The 21,319-nt window shown below is 34.7% G+C and overlaps 1 protein-coding gene across 4 annotated transcripts in view; it reads right to left on the bottom strand.

The window, feature by feature from the left end:
* Positions 1-4,010: 4,010 nt before the first annotated feature.
* Positions 4,011-21,319, bottom strand: part of BCLAF1 (BCL2-associated transcription factor 1) — a 31,734-nt gene continuing 14,425 nt past the window's right edge. For 3 of the 4 annotated variants that reach the window (XM_011978431.1, XM_011978434.1, XM_011978432.1), the window contains exons 7-13: positions 19,061-19,166; positions 17,992-18,076; positions 15,468-15,643; positions 14,190-14,370; positions 12,756-12,902; positions 6,978-7,190; positions 4,011-6,822 (exon numbers count right to left, since the gene is read on the bottom strand). In XM_011978431.1, the coding sequence (XP_011833821.1) occupies positions 6,817-6,822; positions 6,978-7,190; positions 12,756-12,902; positions 14,190-14,370; positions 15,468-15,643; positions 17,992-18,076; positions 19,061-19,166 (914 nt within the window). In that variant the 3' untranslated portion in view covers positions 4,011-6,816. Of the gene's footprint in view, positions 6,823-6,977; positions 7,191-12,755; positions 12,903-14,189; positions 14,371-15,171; positions 15,335-15,467; positions 15,644-17,991; positions 18,077-19,060; positions 19,167-21,319 lie in introns of all 4 variants that reach the window. The other variant, XR_001005928.1, reaches the window with a different exon arrangement.

Here is a 21,319-nt window from a genome sequence, read left to right as displayed (position 1 = left end):
TTCACCTGACACAGTCGCGATTTATTTTTTGGTTATTTCATTTATTCAGCTAATATTAAAATACCTGTGGGACTAGCAGAAGCCAAGCACTACCCCCGAGGGTTCTGAAGCTTTGCAGTGGCTAGGATGCATTTGTTAGTTCACTAAATATACCTAAGTATCCAGGCTACCGAATATGGGTCGGACACTCCTGGCTTAGCCGAGGACGGCAAGTGATGACAGGTGGTATCTGTTTTCATTTCTGATTTGAGATTATTGGCTTCATACGAAATAGCTTCCTCTTCTGAACTTCAGCAAGACGTGCACTGGAGTAATATAACAATTTAAGATGTGTGTCTGCTACTGACATAATTTGAAAATATAAGTTTTTAATTTACATCATTTACTCATTCAACCAATAATGGATATCTACTACGTAGCAGACACCATTCTAAGCACGAAAAATGCCTTAATCAGCAGGGCAGGTCCTTGTCTCCTGGAGCTTACATGCCAGTGGGGCATCTCTTTCCATTCTAACCCTCATTTGCTTTTCTCTATAGCACTTACCGTCATATTCAGATATGCTTCCCCTACCACCAAACAAAATTGTACACTCCAGGAGAACAGGAATTTGTTTTGATCCATGCTGTATCTTTCCCCAGTGCTTTAGAAGAGTGTCTGGTATATAATAGGCATTCAGTTCGTTTGTTGAATAAAATACCTAAATGTGGTATGACAGAAAAGATGATAAAGAATGATTTGGGACTAAGCAACTAGCAAAACAATTGATAGCAATTACAGTGATATGCCCAGTAGTCTGAGCTGGATATGGTTGAAAGTGCAGAACAAGGACGATGATGGATCAGAAACCCCACATGGAGTAAGTCACAATTTTCTCAAGTTCCTTGTCCTTCCCTATGCCCTTGTGAATAAATCACGGCTTTATAACCCCCTCCCTTTCCCACTCTCTTATCAAACAGCAGAGTCAGAATAAAAACATTCCTGCAGAATAAGAAGGGAACCACTACTGTTCCAGCTGCACTATTAGCATAGCTTAATATTCCAACTGATTTAGATAGCAAGGAGGACCCAGGTCAAATACTACATCCATGAATGCTTTGCTGACAACTTTCTTCTAAATTCTTCAGAGGTATTTCCTCCACGGTTTACTAAAGCATTCATAATTCCATTTTGACAAAATCCTTTTATGTGATTGGACATTTTTTTCCATTGCTCATTTTTACATGAAATTAGATTTTCCTGAACTCTTAGAATGATAAGGTCCAAGAAAGCTTTTCTGACACCACAAAGCTAGCTTTTCTGTTGTCTCTGAGTAGTGTTAAAAAATATGGTGGCTTGCTTTCTGAGGTTTTTCCTGTGTTCCCCTCCCCCAGTTTGATCCAGGCAGAAAACTTGCTATTCACAAGCTGCATGTAAAAGTATCTAGTTGTCAATTATTAACTCATTATATTGAATTAGCTCATTATATTGAGCTGGTAAGCCTATGTCCCTAAGATTTTTTACCTACTGACTGATTTGTCCTTTAAACATGTAACATGTTAAAATGAGGAAATCGGACAAGGAAGTATCAAATAGCAGTCTCTTGATCCTATGTGATTTGAAAGTGTCTCTTATCTGGGAATGCCCTTTAAGGATTTCAACACAGCAATCAAGAACCTATCTTGGCCAGGAGCAGTGGCTCACGCCTGTAATCCCAGCACATTTTTAACACAACTCAGACTGTACATGTTCCAAGCAGCAGCAGCCATAAAATTAAATCAAGCCTTTATAAATATGGAATTACCATTCTTTCATTTATACACTCAAGGACCATTTATTACAAAACTACAGTATGTGTGCCAAGCACAATACTAAATGCTAATATTTTATTCTGGCGGAGACACATAAGTGGGATGAATTACTAGTTTAATATGTGCTGCATTCAGTGGCCTCAGAACAAAAACAGGAATTGGAAATGTTTTGCTAGGGTGTAAGACTTTAAGATAAGTGAACAAGGAGTAGCATAAGGCAAAGCGGCCAAAAACAGTTCATAGGGAGTTCCTATAGTTCATCATGGCTAAGGTTCAGACAACAGGAAGACATCAATGAGTAAATTTTGGTTTTAAAATGATTGTAATTTTGTACTTGAAAAACATCCCAGAGATGGCAATATAAAGATTAAATTTATGGGTAGAGTCCAAACTAGGAGACCAATGCAGCAGTTGGGGATAGTGATGACCATCTATTATTGGGGGTGGGGGTTTTAGGGGGGACAGTGGTGGAGAGGAAAAGACAGAACATACACTTTATAGGGATGTCCAACTAGCTTAATGGATAAAGGAAAGAACATCAGTTTGCAGTAGGATGGGGTACAGGTGATGAATTCAGTTTGGAGTGTTGAAGTTCCAGCAGAACTATCCAGGGAAGAGTTGGAGAGAAAAAATGGAGTTCAGGAGAGAAGTTTAAGAGGTAAATTTCAGAGTCACCACCATCTAGATAAAAATGTTTGAAAACCTGTCATTCACAAAGTACTTCCATTCTTGTTCCTTCCACATACCAATGTTATTTACTAATTTTTGCTACCCCCTCTCATTTTGTAAACTTAGCCATAGACAATACCTGTGAAATGCTGGATCTGAAGTGCTAGAACATGTTTAACACTAACCTGAAATATGACTGCACCATGAAAACTCTTTACGGCTGTTCCAATTACTTTCGGGGCTTCATCTGAAATCTGTATTGCCTTTCTACTTCCTTTTAAACAATAGCTTATCTTTTGGAATATTCAAATAGTAAAATGGCAAGAGAACTTTGTATAATTGTAAGCTTGGAAATTTTGAATAAAAGTGGTATTTAAAATAATGTGAGGAAAGTTTAACATTGAAAATGAGTAATAGGCCAGGCGCGGTGGCTCGCGCCTGTAATCCCAGCACTTTGGGAGGCTGAGGTGGGTGGATCACAAGGTCAAGAGATCCAGACCATCCTGGCCAACGTGGTGAAACCCCGTCTCTACTAAAAACACAAAAAATTAGCCTGGGGCGTGGTGGCGGGCGCCTGTAGTCCCAGCTATTTGGGAGGCTGAGGCAGGAGAATCACTTGAACCCAGGAGGTGGAGCTTGCAGTGAGCCAAGATTGCGCCACCGCACTCGAGCCTGGTGACAGAGCAAGACTCCGTCACAAAATTGTTTCTAAAACAATAGGAGTCCAACTCATAAATCAACAATCTCTGTGGCTCTCAATTAAATACAACTAGATTCCATATATTCCCGAATCCTAAGAAATGTAAAACTTGTTCATTTAAACTTCATTAGGACAGTGTACTAATTTTTAGTATCTACCCCAATAAAATTTGAAACAGATTTAACAATAGTATCAACTATTTGAGAACTCTAAACATATAATGGATATTACTTTCTCATATTAAGGCTCAAGAGATTGAGTCTAGCCAAATTAATCCCAATGACAATCAAGTTTATTTCTCCATTTGCCTTCCCCTTCAACTTTGTAAACTGAGAAAGGCCTCTGTACTTCTCTTTCTGGATGTGACAGTGTATTATTCCACAAGGAAACTATAGGTACATCCCCACCAAAGGGATTCCAGTTGAAACCCAGAAAAAGTAAGTTTAATAAATGTCCTTAATAATGCAGCATACTTAAATAAGAAATTTGTATGTAACATTACAATTATCCAGTATAACTAAGCTACCAATGATCTTACACAACCCTTTACAAGCATATATATGTACACACAGTGTTCTTATTTCTCTCACAGAATTTTTAAGGACTAATTTGCCATTTGCATGAGTCAAAATGTGTCAGTTTGTCATAGCACACAAACTTCTATGAAAATGCTTTGTTAAAAGTGACAGGATGGCACATGGTAAGAATTATACCAGATCTTACTCAAAGTGAATGAAAAGACCATTCTTTTTAGTTATTCACTAGCTACTGCATTTTTAGAAAGAGAAGTAATCACCATATTATTATGGGTGTAAGGTCCCAGATTAACATAAGAAAAAGAGGACAAACTAGAAATCCAGAATTCCTATATTTCAAAACAATGGCTTAGATTTACCAACTGTAAAATTTCCCACTTTCCCAGGGGAGACAAGGGAAACAAAAACAAAAACAAAACAAAACACAAAAACAGTACAGAGAGGTTTGAGGGATTTTATAAAGCATTTATCAAGCCTTACCACACCAGTAATCTTCCTAACAGATGGGCTAGTATTCTAAAATAGGTCATAGAAATAAGTTGTGTGAAACAGACACAGGTAAACAAACAACAGCGGTTATTACTTGTGACATTTTATTGGCGTATGACAATTTACAAGGGTCCCTGTTGCATTATACATCACACTGAGTAAGAATCGTTTAGCCATCTACATTCAATGTTACTTACTGGGTAATATTTTTCTCAAATTATAATTCCCGACACTGATTTTACCTGTGACAAAAGGAAGAATAGTAATTCCTTGAAGTAGACTGTAATTGGAAAAACGTTTTGCTTTTAATATAAAAATTCCTAGGATGCTGAAAGGTACACATACACACCTAAAGAGTCATGGCCTTCTTAAACAGCTTTCTTAATCCTTTCTGGAAATATCCTTTGGTTCAGTTTTTATTGCCCTTCTCTAGGCAAAATATGTTAACGCAGGTATCAATGAGTTATTTCCTAGCATTTGTAAGCAAACATCCTTGCCAACAGGAACCATTCAACTTTTATAATGTCGTAAAGTGTGGAGTTAAGATGTGTTTTAAAAAAATATACAGGCTACTTTTTATATGCTTGATCTGAAAAAGATGACATCCATAATGACATTCTATTACAGAGTTCTTACCATCACCCTAGCCTACTATATTCTGGTATAACACTCTTTCCTCAATTTTGTTTAATAGAATAAAAGTAACCAAAGGTTAAAGCAGTGCATTTGAACTTAAAATATAACCTGCCCACAGGAATTAAGTAGCTTTATTTCCACTCCCTATTAAATAATTTCTCAAATCCCCTTTTATCTATTGTCTTAAGTGGATAAGCACATAGTCATGCACACAGATTTGATGTCTAACCAAGTAACTGTTATGTATTTATTTGTATACAATAAAAGGGTCATGAAAATTCTGTGTTGGGGATCACATCCATGTTGCTTTCACACGTATTATTCTGAACAGGAAAATATCAGTTATGTCCTGATTAATGCAATACATACTTCCTTTGGCAGGTATTTCCTCTGCTTTAATAGACAATTTCAGAAAGACATGGTAAGGGGGGAAAAAAAAAAATCACACAATACTAAGGATCTGAGGGCCATAAACATCACATATGTTGAGTTTGCTTTTAGTTTTGTTTCCAACAGCTCTTAACCAACGTCCCTGGCTGTAATCGAGGTGCTAGACGCATTGCAAATCCTCCAAAATGTTTTAAGATGAAAGAGCAATACACTTAAGATCTTCAAAAGTTTACATTAACAGAATAAGCATTAGCTCCTTTTAACACACACAACTAAATTAACAAATGAAATGTGTCTACTTTTATATATGCCCATAAAGCAGATAGACTTAACATTGAAATTTAATATTTTAGATTTTTCACTCCTTTAAGAGCTATCAATATATAGACACAAAAGATAATTCACATTTGAAAAATTATCTACCTGAAGAATAGAACCCTTAAGAGAAAAAAGAAAAAGCCATTTTACAAACTGCAACTGAAAAGGGGGGAGGTCGGGGCGGGGGGGAAACAAGTTAGATCAATGCGGCAACAAGCTTCCTGCCAAAACTTTTATTGGTGACATTTGAAAAACAATTTTCTTAAAATACTATTAATGAACAGTATGTTGTGTTTCTCTATTTTTACTAATAGTTACACTACAAACTAATGTTCAGCTCAAATAAATATGTAAGATATGAAATCAGGTACTAATGTATCAACTTATTCTGCAGGATAAACCTCCTCCATACCAACCCCAGGATTACAGTTTTTCTTCTGTTTAAAACTAGGATGTTCAGTAGAAATGGGGTTTCTATTTGCAGTATTATTACAAACCAATTTCCTCTCACAAATAGCTAATATCTAAGACCATGACTCAAACTATCAAATAGGAATAGAAAGAGAACACTCGGTTTTGAACGCAAATAGAAAAGGCTCCTAAGAATGTTCTTTATAGGCCACTGCTTGCTTTCAGTAAAAATAACATTTTCTCAAAACTTTTCAGTCTAATTTTTAATAGCTTGTACTTTTTAGCTATTGGCAAAGCTTTTTTTTTTTTTTTTACTCCTTCTTAAGCATTTGCTCAAGTGTTAAACTAGCTTAGTTTACCAAAGTAACAACCTTTTGTCTGTGGTATACTTCAAAAATTAGTCACCCTACAATGTAGTGTGTTCAAATTAAACAGATGTATACAGTTAAAATAATTAGTGTAATCTCTATAAACAATTTCTGTTCCAGGATTTATATGTAGAGCTAACGTTTACTTCAGAATAAAACATTGACAAACAGGGAAGGAAGAGAATCAGAACTTTCACAGAGCTGTACTTGACCGTATCTTATAGACAAAGCAGAATTACAATGCATGTAACAAAAACGTTAAAAGTTTTTTTTAAAAGTTGATAGTTACAAATATGGTACGTAACAATTTTCTACTTTATTTCAGTACAATTTTCAACATACAGTCTACTATTTCTCAAGATATTTGAAAACTTAAAACAAAATTTCTATAGACTACTTGCAAACAGTAAAATTTAAGTAAAATGCTTACATTCTTATTTGAAAACAAAAATCAGGTAAAAAATGGTGGGTGCAAGTTCTGCTCTGCTGTAATCTTACTTCATTATTTATTATTCCTAAAAGAGAGAGAGAAAAAATTAAAGATTAACACAAGATGTGGAGAGTGAAAAGGAACCATATTAATAATTGTTCCTAAAAATGAAATAACTAATTCACCCACCAAACCTGTATCAAAAAAAATCTGTCAGAATCACAAGGTGAAATTTTATACCTTTTCCTCCTTGCGTCTGTCCTTCTTTTCTTCATTATTTTCCATGGTCTCTTCTTCATCTTCAACAATCCCATCCCCTTGGTATTTGTCATGAGTCCATTTAGGACTGCTACCTGATTTTTTGAAGTTAAAGCGCCCTCTGCCACGTTGAAAAGTACCACGACCTCTTCCTCTTTTGGCCCAATAATCCACACCATCATCTCTGTCGTCATGCTACAGAAAGGTTAAAAACAATTGTCAATGAAATGTTTCTTGTAAAGATCATTTCTCCAATCATAAACCACAGTATTAATCTTCTGAAGATTGGATATATGAGATTGGTAATATTCTAAAACAAAACCAGTAAAACTGCATTTTTCAACAAAAATATATTCCATCGTCAAGAGAATAACATCTTACTACTTAGCAACCCAAGCACTGAGGGTTACCCAATCATTTGGAGAATCTCAACTGCTAAATTACCACTGATTTTTAGAATTCTCAGTTTTGTTTTCGTATTATGTCAATCCAAGCCCACTTATTACACCAAATGCAATGAGATAAAATAACCAGTTTTTCTGGTTATTTCTAACCATGTTAGTCATAAAGATGCAGCAGAAAGTCATAAAAATATCACTAACGTTCACCAAAATGAAACTGGTGGTATGAATTTTATACTTTACATGTAAAAGTAGATTTTAAATATACTGAGATTGAAATCTAGATCAATGTATAGTACATATCAATGTTCTGGGTTAGAGAATTTCAACGGTAAATCATGACATGGTCCCTAGAATTAACACCTCACTCAGTTCTTCTTCATCAATCTAAAGTACTGCAGTTATCACATCCCAGCTTTAATTATTAATTATATTCAAATACAGATGTTCCCTAAATTATGAATTGTTCTATTAAGCAAAACAATCTGCAAAACTGAAAAGTACTAGACTTTGTAGATGAGTAGAGATGGGTATTATATTCATACAAAAGGCCAAGGGAGTCCTGTGTGTAATTTAATTAACTGCTAACTTACTTTGTCACCCACAAAAATGAGAAATAAAGCAAAATGCCCCTGTATGAGAAAAGCGGTATAATGCAAACAAAATGTTGTGTAATCTATAGAGTACTAGTAGTGAGCAATCATCCAAAAGCCACTAAAACTTTTTTTACGTAATATGTGATATGAGTTTTTTTTCCCCAAAACAGAAGACTTTGCCTTTGGACATATTCATTTAACTGATTAACCCCCTTCATGACTTGAAAAGTTCAATTATATGGGTAACTAACAGGCTATATGAAAGAGAACTTACCAACTGCTAATAATCTATCTTTATCAAACCATTCAAAGATTACTAGGTAGAGGTGTACATGACTCTATAATGAATCTTGGAACTATCAAAAGTGTAAATTTAAATACAGCAGTTTATTGCAAACCCAAAATAAACTACTTTAAAACAGCCTGCCACTAAAAATAATGCCCACTTGACTACATAATTTCATGCTCCCTTATCACATTAACATACCCAACTCTTGAGAGTTTTTTTATGATATTTACACAATACGCCATGGATTCTGGGAAGAGGTTTTGGAGTAGAAGCACGGATTTAAATCACCACAAACTGTGTGACTTTGGGCAACCTCTCTAGAATTTACTTCATTTTAATAATATGTTCCTTGAGGGAACACAGATCAGTAGAAAGTGCCTGGCCCGGTGTCTGACAAGCAAGCACTCAACAAACGGTGGCAATAATGTTTCTATAGTGTGTAATATGGGTCTGGCCCTGTTCTGAACACTTTACATGTACTTATTCATCTAATCCTCACAACAACCCTCTAAAATACTGTTACTATTCCCATTTTAGAAATAAAGAAACTGAGGCACAAAGAAATTAAGTAACTTGCCCAAGGTCACAGAGCTAGCCCTTACTTCTACCCCTTGTGACCATCACCCATAAAACACATTTCCCAGATACCCTGGTGGCAATATATGATTACCACACCAGGTAGTTAAGAGTTAGCAGAAACAGAAAAGCCAATGGCAAAGCTAAACACTGGGGTTAAACTAGCCATTGCTTTTAATATACAATCATCTGAAACTTGGCAAACACAACAGCACCTAAACAATAACTGTGTCTTTCGTAGGGTATCCTGGCAGCTACTTAATTGAGATTTTTGATGCTAAACATATTCTTAATACTCAAGTTTTATATCGAAGATTTCAATCTCATTAAAATTTTTAAATTTTAATTATCTCAGATTAAGATGGGCCAGAAGTTAGATATTTATACACAGCTAAGAACATGTTAACAAAGGAGTCTGTATTAGAACCAAGACCTTCTGAATCATCTTCTCTCTTCTCTATACAAGGATCAAGTTTCGAACAGTTAATTACCAAAACTCCAATCCTGAACCCCCTTCCCCACCAGGGATTTTCTCTTCCTTTGAAGGCAGCAACTCAACACTGAGAACCTTCAGTACTTTCCCACTTGCTCCAACTCTTCACACTCATCACTCCATAGAATTTCAGGTTCTAACTAAAACTAGTATCTTTCCTGGAATTTTTATTATTGAAAACATTATCACACCTTTGCATAAAACAAATCTTAGAGATAGGAAATTTCAGAAAAGAATGCAACAAAGATTACTATAACTCAGTATTGGACAACAAATAGTACAAACAAGACCTTTCAGAACCCTGACTCTGGAGCCCAATGAGTTAAGTCCTGACCCCACTGCTACTAGCTACATAACTCTGGTTAAGCTACTCAACCTCTGTACCTCAGTTTTTTCCATCCACAAAAATGGAGTAACAGCCCCAACTCAAAAGGCTTTTTGAAGTATTAATACGTACGGAACACTCACAACAGCACCAAGCATGGTACATAATGCTTAATAAATGTTACCTATTATTACTAAGCTTTGTTTTGTTTTTTTGAGACAGATTCTCGCTGTCTCCCAGGCTGGAGTATAGTGGCGCAATCTTGGCTCACTGCAACCTCCGCCTCTTGGGTTCAAGCGATTCTCCTGCCTCAGCCTCCTGAGTAGCTGGGACTATAGGCAACGCGCCACCACGCTCGGCTAATTTTTGTATTTTTAGGAGAGACAGGGTTTCCACATGTTGGCCAGGCTGGTCTTGAACTCCTGACCTCATGATCTGCCTTGTCTCGGTGTCCCAAAGTGCTGGGATTACAGGCATGAACCACCGTGCCTGGCCTGTTATTACTAAGTATTAATGTTTCATCCAAATGGGCAAACTCTCTTAAACTGGTCAATTGTTCTGAAAGAACCTAAGGGAATGAATGTCTAGTTTTATGTCTAGTTTTAGAAGACTTTCCTTCTGAATCGTATTTTTCTTTTTTTCCCTCAACATTCCTTTACATGTAAGATACAAAATTTTTTAATTTAACTATCCATGTGAAAACCAAAGTTGCCATTTCAATGGCTCATAATTAAGTAAAAACCAAAATAATTAACTTTGGGAATTGATTTATAAGGAAACAGTGTGTAATTTTGCTTGATATTCTAGTGAACATGATCAGTCTGTGGCAAATCAATGTGTACGGTTTTATACAGAGACCAAGATTTTTAAATATAACCCAGCAAAGCAACATATAAAAATACTACTGCTACTTATATATGGCTAAATTCTTAAAATAAGACACTCTTCTTAATGAAACTACTGCCTAATTAAATGCCAACCCAAAATGAGTATGTATTTTTTAAGGGATAGCAGATTCTTAAGAGAATGCCATAGAAAAAAAGGCCTAAATTTTGTATTTGTAAGTTGTTAAAAGTGGTAAACAATTACTATCTACATGTTCACCTCTCATTCCTTCTTCACCTCCTGACCTATCATAGCTGGTCTACTTCTCTGGCATTTTTACTCTCTCTCTTACTTTTCACCCCACCTTTGATACGTTGGTCTTTATCTCTTCTCTTCTGTGATCTTACCACAGCTTTAACGGTGACCTATAAAATTACAGCACGTTTTTTTGTTTCTCTAAATTTGAATTACCAACTATCCACTGGACAGCTCCATTTCTCCCAAGAACTTCAAATTCAACCTGCTCAGAACAGAACTTAATCTTTTTAAAGCAGCTTCTTTCCTATAGATTTAGATTCCTTCCTCTCACTACCAACACCCCTGAATTCAAGTCCCCATAAATGTTACTTTTTCTCAAATCTAGCCCCTTAGTTCAGACACTATATTTTCTCAAATTGCTTAACTTTTAACACCCATGATTTATGTAAACTCTGCTTAAAACTCTATTTTCTTAAAAGTATTAAGACCTTTGACACTGTGACTCCTTGTACTCAATTTTCCCAAACTTATACCAACCATCTAGCCATCTGAATACTACAGTTCTCCATACCATGCTGTTTCACTCCTTCTGCTATGTGCAGTACACTTGACTACCTCTTAACCTCAAGATTAATTAAGGTCAAGTTCCTCTACAAAAGTCTCTTCTAATCACTCTCTCCTTTGCAAAAATCCACCTATTCCTTCTTTGGGAAAAGCAAAAAGCCACCATATATATTTAGAATGTCTGTTTCTCTACTACTAGTCTCTAAGTCAAAAATTGGAATCACATCCTACTTGTCTTTCCATCCTTAGTACCTAGCATAAACATAATCCTACTTGTCTTTCCATCCTTAGTACCTACCATAAACATGTCTGTTAATACAAAAATTATTGAACCAAGAAGTAGATGGATCTTTCACATTTTTCTACATATCAAATGCCTTTTACTTTCCAGAATGTCAATTCAAGCCACTCAAGAAGCATAAACTGAGAAAACATTATGCATAACTCACTCTATAACCTTTTTTCTGGTTCTTGGTCATTAACATGCCAAAAAAGAGGCAAATGGAAATATATTTTTGAAACAAATATATTGTTTTTCCAGACAAAACAGAGATCCACTTCGAACTACAGCTATAATCTCTAAGTAGGTATGTCATGGACATTGAGGTTTATTCAAATATATTCATAAAAAGCCAACTGAAAAAGTCAACAACTCTTCAAGTCCAATACAATTTTCCTCCATGGAAGCAACTAGTTTTCAGAACTAGTCTCTGAAACATAAATTCTCTGAAAAGCCATGATAAAAAAATGAATACTTCTGGTAATAGTTTTGGTATATTCTTGTACACCTCTATAATGCAGCAGGGACCCTTTTCCCCATGCCGAACAGCAGAAAATGCCCATCCTTATCTAGAGAATCCTTCAAGACCTATCACCTCTAGCTTCATCCTTGAAAAACTATTTCAGAGGGAAAAGCACCTCTACCACAGGAAGCACCAAATTAGTTTACCTAGCACCAACTTTTCTGTAATTTTTCATCATCTTTTTTCACCAATGAAAGCTGACAGCCTCCCTAAAATTCTTAATTACACGTACTTTGAAAAAATTCTTCTCCTTTTCATTTAAACAAATAGCTATGATGATGGAAGGTACATCTTAATGTGAAGTTTCTACAACTGTCACTGTCTTATAGACAGATATAAAACACACATTAAGCTCAACTATAATATAATGTTCTTCTCTGAATGTGGGTAACAAATCAGGTATATTTTTCGCTTACCCTGATCAGCCTATGTTTAGTATCAAAGTATGAACAGGACTAAAGGGACCCACATTTTTCAAAATTTCAAATCATCTGGGTAATTATTTTAAAAAAGGTTTCCCACATAACGGTGAATCATCTTATAATAGTGGTTATCTGTACTCAAATGTATTCACCTAGTATGCTTTGAAAATTAATGCAAACCAAATAAACACAGATGTCTAACACCCACCAAGAAGTACTTCTTGCTCTTTGGGGTATATTCTGGATCCCATTCCTCTTCCTTCGGTCTCTTTTGAAAAGTAGTATTTGAGTTGTTTGGACCAGTATTTGTCCCAGCAAAAACTCCTCTGGCTCTTCCTCTGCCTCTAATTCGAAACTGATTAACATTAACAAAGTTGTTTAGTGATGCAATCAAAAGGTATTTAGTTACATGCAAACTCTAATTTTACTGCAGTAACAAAAAACATATGCCCTAATTTCCTATCTAAATCTCGTAGCCATTGAGGATGAAAAGGATGGCCATTTTATATCATAGGCAAAAAATTCTGCCAACTAAAAGTTGAGTAGGTTAAGAAGAAATGATCAACCTAAGTGTTAGAATACTGTACTTTCAAGGACTGAACTAATTTTTTTATTTTTTTGAGACAGTCTCGCTCTTTCTCCCAGTCTGGAGTGCAGTGGCACAATCTCGGCTCACTGCAAGCTCTGCCTCTCAGGTTCACGCCAATTCTCCTGCCTCAGCCTCCCGAGTAGCTGGGACTACAGGCGCCCGTCACCACGCCCGGTTAATTTTTTGTATTTTTAGTAGAGACAGGGTTTCACCGTGTTAGCCAGGATGGTCTTGACCTCCTGAACTCATGATCCACCCGCCTCGGCCTCCCAAAGTGCTGGGATTACAGGCATGAGCCACCGCGCCCGGCCTGAACTAATATTTTTAAATAATCAAGCTGTTTTTCCTTTTTACTAGCCAAAAGTTATCTAATTTCTCTGAATTACCATAGAAGCCCCAAGTATTCAGCCATACCTAACACTACATAAGCAAAGCTCTTCTCTTTCCCAAATTATCTAATTAAAGAATTCCACCAAAACCCAACTAGATACTCGCTCAAGGTAGGAGTGTGAATCTAGAAATTAAAGAGGCAAGAAGATGCACTACCATAAAGTCATTATATTAATAATTATAACGACTTACGGAAACATGGGGATAATGTATACGCTATATGAAATATTTCTGATTTCTATGATTGATACCCATATAAGCAAGGATTTGAAGAAAGCAGGCAAAATGAATGTAACTGTAATACAGAGATGAACATACAGGGGTTTTATTAAGGCGTTAAGGTACTTTTTCAAAAACTAAGTGATTAAAGAAATGTTATTACCAATCAGTAACTTTCCTTGACTCTTGGTCTTTAAGGACTAGGTACAGTTATTGATCTCGAAGTCAAGAAAAGCACCTAGTTTATACAGATGCTTCTAGATCTCAAAATGGCATTTCTAAATGAAGACAGCACTTCAAACACCACTTCATGTTTCAATACTACCTCTGACTTTAGGAATAATGACACACATAACATCTCTAAGTCATGTATATGACCTTCCTTATGTACATTACTCTAAGATAAACTCCTACCAAACAATCAAAGATAATTTTTTCACTTACAAAGGTTCCTCGTGGTCGGCTAACTCCTGCAAAGCCTGAGTATTCTTTCATTTCATGGTGAGTTTTAAATTCTTCTTCTCTTTCCTTCTTACTCTCCTTTTCTTCTCGAGAACTGGGAGAAGAAGGTGATGCTGAAGAGGATGAAGATCGAGAATGATCTTGCTCTCTACTTTTATGTTTACTGCAAAATAAAGAAAACAAAAAATGTGCTACTTTTAAAAAGATAAAGACCCTGCTGAATCTTACAATAGAAGAGATATTTTTCAAGTCAAAAACACTATCCCCTAATAAAATTATGTAAATAAAATAATTGGGTGTTAAATTTTGACACAATCTGTTTCCATTCTCCTTCAATATGTGTTTTACATCAATAATGAAAAACATGCTAGGGCCTGCCAGTTAGAAAATAGTAGTCTGTAAAGGTCAAGAATAAGGTTCAGTTCTTTAGTATTTTTAAATTAACTTATATCTTTTATTACTTTAACGAAAGGAAGAGAAGAGTAGGAAAAAGTAAGGATGTTCTTAAGGCCAAGTTTCAAAATGACTGCAGTTTGTACACTCTGGGTGAAAATAGTTGGTATAGTTTGGGCTATAGTACCATTATAGCAAATAAAAAGCATATGACATTACAAATAACAGCCATAAATTTAATAACACAAATAAAATCCACCATTTACCTAATGAATAGCAAGGAAAAAGATTATCTATAATACTTTGTGTTCCTATTTGCCTCTATGATGATCAAATTTACATGATTTAATGCAACACCCGAAAAGGTCATACCTGTGGTTAACTCTTACCACTGCTAACAGTTTCCATGGAAATATTATTTTGAAAGACTAATACACATTGCTATTTCTAGTCCTTCCTCCCCCCCATCTCTCCCATGTTAAACCACTAGATATCAGTTTAAAATTCTTGTACTCTGGGTGTTATGAGTTGAAAAAGTGCGGAATCAAGCATAACGAACCAAAGTTCTTACACAAACTGTTTCTAGAAATGCACTGCATTGAAGTCCAACCTCCTGATGTAGCCTGGATAATAGGACACATTAATTTGTCATTTTTTTTTTCAGTGTTAGCTTGCTATTCCAAAGTTTTTGTCCTCATCCACCATAAGCCGTGTAAAAGACAAATACATTTTTGCTGTAAAACAAATAATTTTAATTGTTTAAATTTAAACATTCGATTACACAGTCAAAATTGAAAGCAATTAAGCTGACAATTATTAAAGGCTAATTAGAAGCTAAAACCTATCTTAGTCAGTTTGAACAATTACCTGTCATCTTTGTAAGATTTGTATTCCTTGTAATCTTTTGGAGTTTTTTCCTGCTTTCTTGATCCACTGGATTCCCTGGAGCCCTTGGAATCTCCCCGTTCTTTACTTCTTTCTTTTCTACGGCGATCAATGTCATGCCGAAGGTCAGCAGAGTCACACCTTAATTTTTTATCTCCCTATAAAAGACAGACGTAAAATACAGATTTCAGGGGAGAAATAGAAAAAATATATATACACATATTACAGAGTTAAATTTTATGCCAGCTTCTAAACTGGCATTTTAGTATCAGAAAATAATGAATCATATAAGATACTATCAACTTAGTTTTTGTTAAAAAGTATTTGATTATTTTTACTAAACATTTGGGTATACAAAGTGCAGTGGAACTGGGGAAATTATTAAAAGCTAAGTATCTTGAGAATTTTGCAGGTTTTTATCCAAAACAATCTATAATAAATTTTTGTACAGTAAATGATACAAATATTTTTTCCACTCAGCATATCCTATTATCCCTCATCCTTCCAAATGCTGTTTTCAATAGTTGAATACAGATGTTATAATCTGTAGTTGTGATGTAGCCTTCTACCTAAAAAAGAGAGATCCTAACATAATGGTTCTCATTACTTAAGCCTCATTATGATCAAGCTCTTCCCAAATAATCTGACCAACCCAATAAAAAAAAAACTTCAAAAGAATTCTATAATTTCCATAACATGCACGTAAAATATGATTAATGAAACCAATTGAGGTTGAACAAGGGTAGAAACAAAGCCAGAAAGATATTCGCAATCCTGTACTCAGTATCTTGGGCCATATACTGCCCTTTCTCAATTCAGGTATTGCAACGGACATTAGTTTAACTGGGTCACAATTCACCTCCTTCTTGTTCCATTGCTTTTTCAAATACTATATAATTTAGGAAGATGGAAAGAGGCATCTAGGAATGAAGAGAAATTATACATCAGTAAGATGCTAAGCAATGTGGACATCCTTGCTAGTATTCAACAATAAGTAGTATTTACTCTGGGAAGTCTGGCTATAATATTCATAAGCATTCATAAAACTGAAAGTACGTATCTCCAAATGGTATCAACTACTCACCTATTTGCTCCCAAAGTCACAAAGAAAAAAATCTAATCAAGAGCAAAAAATCCTTCCTATTCACCTAGGTATTACCAAGTCCACAAGTAACAAGATAATATAAGTGAAACCACTTTGCAAATTACAAACTATATATACATAATTACATATTAACATGTTATTCATCCAGACAGGAAGATAAAAACCAATGGCATATCCTCTTATCTATTCATCAGTTATCTCTACTTTTTCTCCTCTGGATCAAAATCTGGTCTAAGTAATGAGGAGAGAAGATACTCACTGTCAGAGCATGAGGACAGACTAAACTGTTGGGAAAACTAAATTAACAACTTTGAACCCAAGGTGTTATTTAAGTTAAAAACCAAAAAAAGCATTCACTTCTCAGAATCTGTTCCTTCAAGATCAATACACCCCATGCAAAACAAAACAAAACAAAAAAAACACCTTATTTGTAAGCTCTAGATTCCACATCTAGTAATAGCATGCCCTATTAAACTTGTACACTACCACTGTCCATAATAGCTTCTAGTAACAAATGTGCCTGTTTTCAAAATAACCCAATTATTCAACAACTCTGCAAAACAGAAGCATTCTCGTTTTTCTAATTAGAAAAGCAAAGTTCAAGAGGTTATTTTCCAATTATCATGTAGATAGTACTTAGTGACAGCCAGAATTGGAATCAAGCAGTACTTCCAAGTCCCCTAATCTCTTCAAAACAGTTGTTCCCTATCTTTCCCCACATTTCTACTACTAGACATTTTATGGCCTGATATAGATTAGTCTACCTGGCAAAGGTCATTTTGAATTGTCAGAGTATATTGGAGACCCCTTAACCACTGAATTCCATTCTCACCAAGACCCCTCAATGTCTTTCACAGGCTCCTTTCTCATGTTTAAAAGACATTCCCCCATTCCCCAAATATTCCAAGAGTGGTAACAGTCTTTGCTCCAAACGTTTTTTGTAAATCAGTACTTAGAATGCTTATTTCTTAATCCACATCAAAAATGCCCAGTAGCATGGGGATTACTTCTTGTTATCTGTGAAGAACCTAGAGATATTAAATTTAGACACACAAATCGAGAAATATTTACTCTCGCTAATGAATCTCATCTCAAAATTCTAATTTGTATCTTTGATTTTATAATTTTCCTTTGTCTACCCACTGATTCTTTATGCTTTTCTTAGGACTATTTTTTTTCCTTTCATTAGCGTTTTGAAAAAATACTCCTGGTTTAAATTTAAGATAGCATAGTGTCAGCTTAATTTCTTCCAGGAAGGAACAGTATGCATACTACCATGATGTAGTTATGAATTAAAAGTAGAAGATATCTATAGACATTTTACCTTGAGAAACTATATTTGGTAAAATATCATTAACTAAGCTGAACTTAACATGAAAAAAATTACATTCAAAAACATACCTTCTGATTTTCTTCTTTAAAAACTCTCTCTTCCCCTGCTAAACGGGTATGCTTCCTCAAGGTACTTGGTGAGATGTCAATTCTCCTTAATGTAAAATAAAGTATATTTTTAGTCATATTACTAACTTTTTGGTTTGAAAACATCCACACGATTATCCATTTTCCTAAGACAGTTATTTCTCTCCCAATCAACTAACTGAGCACACCAAGACTATTAATTTACTAATACATAATTAAGAAAAAATATCCACGAAGAATGAATTAAAATGCTCCAACCAGATATTTTTATATAGAAGTCTGGCCTTTAAAACATCCAACTTATTGACCAAAAATAGAAAAAATGTATTTTAACTGGGTATCATTTTAAACATCAACAAACACACATGAATAGGATTATTTGCTCCTGTCTTCAATATTTTTAGATATTCAGTGCCCCTTTGGTTTTATTCTGCACCTTTCCTTTTTAAGTCAGTATTGGTTGCAACTACCCAGTGCTGCTTTAGCAGTCATCACTAAAACCACACCAACTGTGTATGAAGTACCAAGTCAGATACTTCATAGCCAGTATCACTGTCACTGCCACCCTGCAAAATGGGCATGATTATCCACATTTCATATATGAAAAAACTGATGTCCAGGGATTAAGTTGTTCATCACAATGCAATGAAGAGACACAGGCAGGATTTCAACACAACTATCTGACTTCAGTGCTCATGCTTTTGTTCTCTCTCTCTCATGGAACATTTTTTATTTCACAAACTTACTAGAAATTCAAAGGTTACTCTAGGCCTTCACTGCCCCTCCCAAAAACCAGACTAACTGATAACTATTTAATTCCATACTGCAGAGAAGTAAGAGTTAATATTTCAAGTTCTAACAACCAGTTTCAACTAAGCTGAAAATTGAGAATTATAGAATTTTCAAGACTTAGAAATATATTTAAAGCATAAATGAGGAATAAAACCAAATTTGTATCAATGACAAAAGCAAACTTCCAATACAATATTGTTTTAACAGAGTCTTCCTACCAAAACAACGTTTTTATATGTCAATTCAGCAGGATACATACCTGTGTATTTCAGGGCTCTTTTGCCGAGTACTATGTTCTTCAGTGGCTTTCTGATACGAAGTGAACCGCTCGTTTAGGGTCATTGCAGCTGACTTGAAGTATTGCTCTGTTGATTTAGAAGAAATACTGTCCAATTAGTTTAGTTTACTTTAAGAGAGATTTGTTTGTGACAGAAGGGCATGTAGCAGGTGAAAAGAAAATAAAAATACTCAAGAAACCTAGCAAAAGAGAATCAAGTGTTACAAGGAACTCCTACCCTTTCAATTTCTTGTACCTCAACAGGAAAGTGCTTCGAAAGTTGCTCACAGGTCCCTGTCAATACTACATCTAATCCAAGAGCAATTAATAGATTAAATCAAGAGTCTCTAATTCTATTTCATTAATACACTACTTCCTCAGAATAAAAAGGAACACAATCTATGGATGTTCTAATACCTTGCCAATATGAACCAATGACGTTACTTCAAGTAATCATTTGCAGAAAACAAAAATTAACAGGAAAATATGGAGTTAACCAAAAAGCTAGTTTGAGTAAACTATTAAATTTCATCAGTGACTATGCTGCCATATCAACAAAAATGGATTTATAAAAACACTGAGTACTATCATTGAAATTGGAAAAATATTTTTAAATCAACTAACATTCAATAATTATCCAAAAATCTGGCATCTTGGCAAACCCAACAGCACATTTGATATTGCTGTTTTGTCTCTCTTTAAACAATTTTCAAACTAGTAATATCAATACTGATTATTTTAAAAACCAGTTAAAGATATGTTGTAAATGTAAAATAGAAAGACGTATAAAGTCATGAGCTATGAAATGTCACATTATGAAGCAAGCTATCTGCTTAACAGGTCAACATACATCTGTGTCAACTTACCGCCCAATATCCAGCACATGTCTCATAACCAATCATTAAAACTTGAAACGGCCACTACAAGGGTAGTGCCTCAATCATAATTCCATGAAACCCAGGAATTTGAGCTAGCAACTCAGTTTTTATGCCATTTTTGCCAGGAAGACAGAAGATTCAACTTTGCCTGTATCTTTCAACAGCTATTTTACTTTGAAACATGGATTTTGCCATTTCAAAACATATTCCAGGACCTAGTTACAATGAAAAAGAAAACATCACTGGGCATTTTCAGCTCTATATAAAGTAAGAGCTGTTCAGATCGGTTGCACAATACCAATTATGAAACATCACTACAGTTCTTTTTTTTTAAAAAAAAAAAGAAAAAAGAAAAAGGAAAAAATTTATCAAAACCTGATCTCAAAATTCAGCAATAAATTGTAAAATGTGGAGATAGGCCAAAAAAGATTAAAAAATTTAAAAAAAGAATGTTTCATATTTTATGTACCACAGTAATATGGTCATAAACTGGTTCACAAACCTACTTAGAGCCAAATAGCAAAACTGTCTTGTTACCGTGTTTAATTAATTACAGCCCAAAAGAAATTCATTTAACTGGTTCACTGTTCTGATATATCAACTGCATAAAGAACTGCTAGAGCCAAGTTTCATCTATTACAGTGAGCTGTTCTCATGTCAAAAGACAAATTTTTGAAAAGCTAGGAGGGGATTAATTTTAAAGGACAACAGTCTTTGAAGTTCCTGGGAAAGAACATGTCTCATAGTAAGTTGCTTTTTAAACACAAAAACAAAACTTAACCTAACCCAAAAGAGATACCTAAAAATCTTTGAAAATTACTAGTAACTTTGCAACTATAATTACATACTGGTAAAAATTAAAAAAAAAAAAAAATCATTACTTTAGTTGAAATAAACACCCTTATCTTTAGGACCTAAAGAAGTGTCATCATTATCCTAAGTAGTGACTATTCATGTAGCCAGTATTTATATAATATTCTTCTAAATTTCTTGAACGTTTTGCCTCTAAAAATCCTGATAAATTTTGTTTTATCATTTTAAGTTTATATATTAAAAATTAAGCGCAAAAAAGAAAGTTTTTCCACTTTTTATTTCTTTAAAAGTTGAAAAGAAATTCCTAGTAAATAATATTCAATAATCCTGTCTGACTTTGTTATAAATCTATGCCAAGATTTACTATCACAAGCCATAGGCATGCAATGAAAGACTATCTGTAAGCCTTCTGCACTACAAATACACTACAATGACATACTTAAAAAACACTTTTAGCATTCAACAAATCTACATCATGTTCTATCATGATACAGATTTTTAGGGTATGGTTTCTCCAGCATTTCAATCACTTTTTATTAACTATCTTCCT

Source organism: Mandrillus leucophaeus, unplaced genomic scaffold (assembly GCF_000951045.1).
Source record: "Mandrillus leucophaeus isolate KB7577 unplaced genomic scaffold, Mleu.le_1.0 Scaffold194, whole genome shotgun sequence".
NCBI classification, from domain to species: Eukaryota; Metazoa; Chordata; class Mammalia; order Primates; family Cercopithecidae; genus Mandrillus; species Mandrillus leucophaeus.
This window is presented reverse-complemented; position numbering and strand designations above follow the sequence as displayed.